Genomic DNA, 5,000 nt, shown 5'->3' with positions numbered 1-5,000 from the left:
ACCTGGCCGGGACAGCTTAGGGAGGGAGGAAAAGAGGGGTGGAGGGGGGAAGGTAGAGAGGGAGGAGAGGGGAGGAGGGGTAGAGAGGGAGAGAGGATGACAGGCAGGGAGGTAGGACAGTAGTGGAGGAGGAGGAGGGGAGATGGACGTAGAGGGAGGGAGGGAGGACAGTAGTGGAGCAGGAGGTGGGGAGGGACGTAGAGGGAGGGAGGGAGGACAGGGGAGGAGGAGGAGGGGAGATGGACGTAGAGGGAGGGAGGACAGTAGTGGAGGAGGAGGTGGGGAGGGACATAGAGGGAGGAGGGGGAGTACAGGGGAGGAGGGGGAGAGTAGGTAGAGAGAGAGAGAGAGAGAGAGAGAGAGAGAGAGAGAGAGAGAGAGAGAGAGAGAGAGAGAGAGAGAGAGAGAGAGAGAGAGGATGACAGTCAGGGAGGTAGGACAGGGGAGGAGGAAGAGGGGAAATGGACGTAAAGGGAGGTAGGACAGTAGTGGAGGAGGAGGAGGAGGGGAGAGGGACGTAGAGGGAGGGAGGGAGGACAGGGGAGGAAGGGGAGAGTAGGTAGAGAGAGAGAGGATGACAGGCAGGGAGGTAGGACAGTAGTGGAGGAGGAGGTGAGGAGGGACGTAGAGAGAGGGAGGGAGAACAGTAGTGGAGAAGGAGGTGGGGAGGGACGTAGAGGGAGGGAGGGAGTACAGGGGAGGAGGGGTGATGGTGGTGGGTAATTGTGGTGATGGAAGCCAGGTTTCTCTCCTCTTTCAGCTCTGCACAGACACTCACATCCTCCCTTCTCCCTTTTTTCAAGTGGAAAAGCAGAGATAAAGATGGAAAGAGAGAGAGATTGAGAGAGAGAGAGATATCAAAACTAGAGGTTCCTTCTCAAGCACCGTCCCAAATAAAATACTAATCTGTTTCTCTTGGTTCCCTCTTGGTTCTCCCTCCCCTCTGTTTTCTGTCGTCCACGCGACTGGCCCATATAACAACCTCCATATTAGGACAAGCCCAGAGAGACACAGTGGGACACACACACACACCTCGAACACACACTCCTTTAAGAGGTCAGAAGGTCGTGTTTACGTGTCACTGATGTTAAAACGTGACTGACAGGTCTTTATGTATTTTAGTTATTGTCACTCGATGTTCTCCGTCTGTTCTCTTGTCTTCCAAAAGTAGGGCACTATATAGGGAGTAGTAGGGCACTATATAGGGAATAGTATGGCACTATATAGGGAATAATATGGTACTATATAGGGAATAGTATGGTACTATATAGGGAATAGTATGGTACTATATAGGGAATAGTATGGTACTATATAGGGAATAGTATGGTACTATATAGGGAATAGTAGGGTACTATATAGGGAATAGTATGGTACTATATAGGGAATAGTAGGGCACTATATAGGGAATAGTATGGTACTATGTAGGGAATAGTATGGTACTATATAGGGAATAGTAGGGTACTATGTAGGGAATAGTATGGTACTATATAGGGAATAGTAGGGTACTATATAGGGAATAGTATGGTACTATATAGGGAATAGTAGGGTACTATATAGGGAATAGTATGGTACTATATAGGGAATAGTAGGGTACTATATAGGGAATAGTAGGGTACTATATAGGGAATAGTAGGGTACTATATAGGGAATAGTATGGTACTATATAGGGAATAGTAGGGTACTATATAGGGAATAGTAGGGTACTATATAGGGAATAGTATGGTACTATATAGGGAATAGTATGGTACTATATAGGGAATAGTAGGGTACTATATAGGGAATAGTATGGTACTATATAGGGAATAGTAGGGTACTATATAGGGAATAGTAGGGTACTATGTAGGGAATAGTATGGTACTATATAGGGAATAGTATGGTACTATATAGGGAATAGTATGGTACTATATAGGGAATAGTAGGGTACTATATAGGGAATAGTAGGGTACTATATAGGGAATAGTAGGGTACTATATAGGGAATAGTAGGGTACTATATAGGGAATAGTAGGGTACTATATAGGGAATAGTAGGGTACTATGTAGGGAATAGTAGGGTACTATATAGGGAATAGTATGGTACTATATAGGGAATAGTATGGTACTATATAGGGAATAGTAGGGTACTATATAGGGAATAGTACGGTACTATATAGGGAATAGTATGGCACTATGTAGGGAATAGTAGGGTACTATATAGGGAATAGTATGGCACTATATAGGGAATAGTAGGGTACTATATAGGGAATAGTATGGTACTATATAGGGAATAGTAGGGTACTATATAGGGAATAGTATGGCACTATATAGGGAATAGTAGGGTACTATGTAGGGAATAGTATGGTACTATATAGGGAATAGTAGGGTACTATATAGGGAATAGTATGGTACTATATAGGGAATAGTAGGGTACTATATAGGGAATAGTAGGGTACTATATAGGGAATAGTAGGGTACTATATAGGGAATAGTAGGGTACTATGTAGGGAATAGTAGGGTACTATATAGGGAATAGTAGGGTACTATATAGGGAATAGTAGGGTACTATGTAGGGAATAGTAGGGTACTATATAGGGAATAGTAGGGTACTATATAGGGAATAGTAGGGTACTATGTAGGGAATAGTAGGGTACTATATAGGGAATAGTAGGGTACTATATAGGGAATAGTAGGGTACTATGTAGGGAATAGTAGGGTACTATATAGGGAATAGTAGGGTACTATGTAGGGAATAGGGTGCCATTTGGGATGCATTCTTTCTCTGTCATCTGATCTCCAGCTTCCTTCCTTAACTCCAGCTCTTCCAGACCGTTTGAAATTATCATTTTGATGACTATATTTGCGAACTGCGTGGCCTTAGCTGTCTACATCCCCTTCCCAGAGGACGACTCCAACGCCACCAACTCAAACCTGGTAAGTCACACCTGACCTGACACAGGTTCTTATGTCATGTTGCTATGGTTATTACGCTCTGTTTGACTGTAGGTGCCAGGTGGCTGTGTGTGTGTGTGTGTATGTGTGTGTGTGTGTGGGGGTTGGGGGCTCCCGAGTGGCGCAGGGGTCTAAGGCACTGCATCTCAGATAGAGGCGTGCTAGAGGCGTCACTGTAGTCAATGGTTCGAATCCAGGCTGCATCACATCTGGCCGTGATTGGGAGTCTCATAGGGTGGCGCACAATTGGCCCAGGTTTGGCCGGGGTAGGCCGTCATTGTAAATAAGAATTTGTTCTTATCTGACTTGCCTAATTACATTTTATAATGTGTGGTGACCTGGTCCTCCTGTGTGTTACTGTGTGTGGTTGAGATGGTAACTGCTGGCTGTGCGGTGACCTGGTCCTCCTGTGGGTTACTGTGTGTGGTGACCTGGTCCTCCTGTGTGTTACTGTGTGTGGTTGAGATGGTAACCGCTGGCTGTGTGGTGACCTGGTCCTCCTGTGTGTTACTGTATGTGGTTGAGATGGTAACCGCTGGCTGTGTGGTGACCTGGTCCTCCTGTGTGTTACTGTGTGTGGTTGAGATGGTAACCGCTGGCTGTGTGGTGACCTGGTCCTCCTGTGTGTTACTATATGTGGTTGAGATGGTAACCGCTGGCTGTGTAGTGACCTGGTCCTCCTGTGTGTTACTGTGTGTGGTTGAGATGGTAACTGCTGGCTGTGCGGTGACCTGGTCCTCCTGTGTGTTACTGTGTGTGGTGACCTGGTCCTCCTGTGTGTTACTGTGTGTGGTTGAGATGGTAACTGCTGGCTGTGTGGTGACCTGGTCCTCCTGTGTGTTACTGTGTGTGGTTGAGATGGTAACCGCTGGCTGTGTGGTGACCTGGTCCTCCTGTGTGTTACTGTGTGTGGTTGAGATGGTAACCGCTGGCTGTGTGGTGACCTGGTCCTCCTGTGTGTTACTGTGTGTGGTTGAGATGGTAACTGCTGGCTGTGTGGTGACCTGGTCCTCCTGCTGACTGTGTGGTGACCTGGTCCTCCTGCTGGCTATGTGGTGACCTGGTCCTCCTGCTGGCTGTGTGGTGACCTGGTCCTCCTGCTGGCTGTGTGGTGACCTGGTCCTCCTGTGTGTTACTGTGTGTGGTTGAGATGGTAACTGCTGGCTGTGTGGCGACCTGGTCCTCCTGCTGGCTGTGTGGTGACCTGGTCCTCCTGTGTGTTACTGTGTGTGGTTGAGATGGTAACTGCTGGCTGTGTGGTGACCTGGTCCTCCTGTGTGTTACTGTGTGTGGTTGAGACGGTAACTGCTGGCTGTGTGGTGACCTGGTCCTCCTGTGTGTTACTGTGTGTGGTGACCTGGTCCTCCTGTGTGTTACTGTGTGTGGTTGAGACGGTAACTGCTGGCTGTGTGGTGACCTGGTCCTCCTGTGTGTTACTGTGTGTGGTGACCTGGTCCTCCTGTGTGTTACTGTGTGTGGTTGAGACGGTAACTGCTGGCTGTGTGGTGACCTGGTCCTCCTGTGTGTTACTGTGTGTGGTGACCTGGTCCTCCTGTGTGTTACTGTGTGTGGTTGAGACGGTAACTGCTGGCTGTGTGGTGACCTTGTCCTCCTGTGTGTTACTGTGTGTGGTGACCTGGTCCTCCTGTGTGTTACTGTGTGTGGTTGAGACGGTAACTGCTGGCTGTGTGGTGACCTGGTCCTCCTGTGTGTTACTGTGTGTGGTGACCTGGTCCTCCTGTGTGTTACTGTGTGTGGTTGAGACGGTAACTGCTGGCTGTGTGGTGACCTGGTCCTCCTGTGTGTTACTGTGTGTGGTGACCTGGTCCTCCTGTGTGTTACTGTGTGTGGTGACCTGGTCCTCCTGTGTGTTACTGTGTGTGGTTGAGACGGTAACTGCTGGCCGTGTGGTGACCTGGTCCTCCTGTGTGTTACTGTGTGTGGTGACCTGGTCCTCCTGTGTGTTACTGTGTGTGGTTGAGACGGTATCTGCTGGCCGTGTGGTGACCTGGTCCTCCTGTGTGTTACTGTGTGTGGTGACCTGGTCCTCCTGTGTGTTACTGTGTGTGGTGAC

General features: G+C 48.4%; 1 protein-coding gene across 1 annotated transcript in view; it reads left to right on the top strand.

The window, feature by feature from the left end:
• LOC123995860 (voltage-dependent L-type calcium channel subunit alpha-1C-like) overlaps positions 1–5,000 on the top strand; it is a 657,732-nt gene that overhangs the window by 30,006 nt on the left and 622,726 nt on the right. The window contains 1 exon segment of the mRNA XM_046299539.1: positions 2,803–2,908. Within this exon segment, the coding sequence (XP_046155495.1) occupies positions 2,803–2,908 (106 nt within the window).

Source organism: Oncorhynchus gorbuscha, linkage group LG14 (assembly GCF_021184085.1).
Source record: "Oncorhynchus gorbuscha isolate QuinsamMale2020 ecotype Even-year linkage group LG14, OgorEven_v1.0, whole genome shotgun sequence".
Lineage (NCBI taxonomy): Eukaryota > Metazoa > Chordata > Actinopteri > Salmoniformes > Salmonidae > Oncorhynchus > Oncorhynchus gorbuscha.
This window is presented reverse-complemented; position numbering and strand designations above follow the sequence as displayed.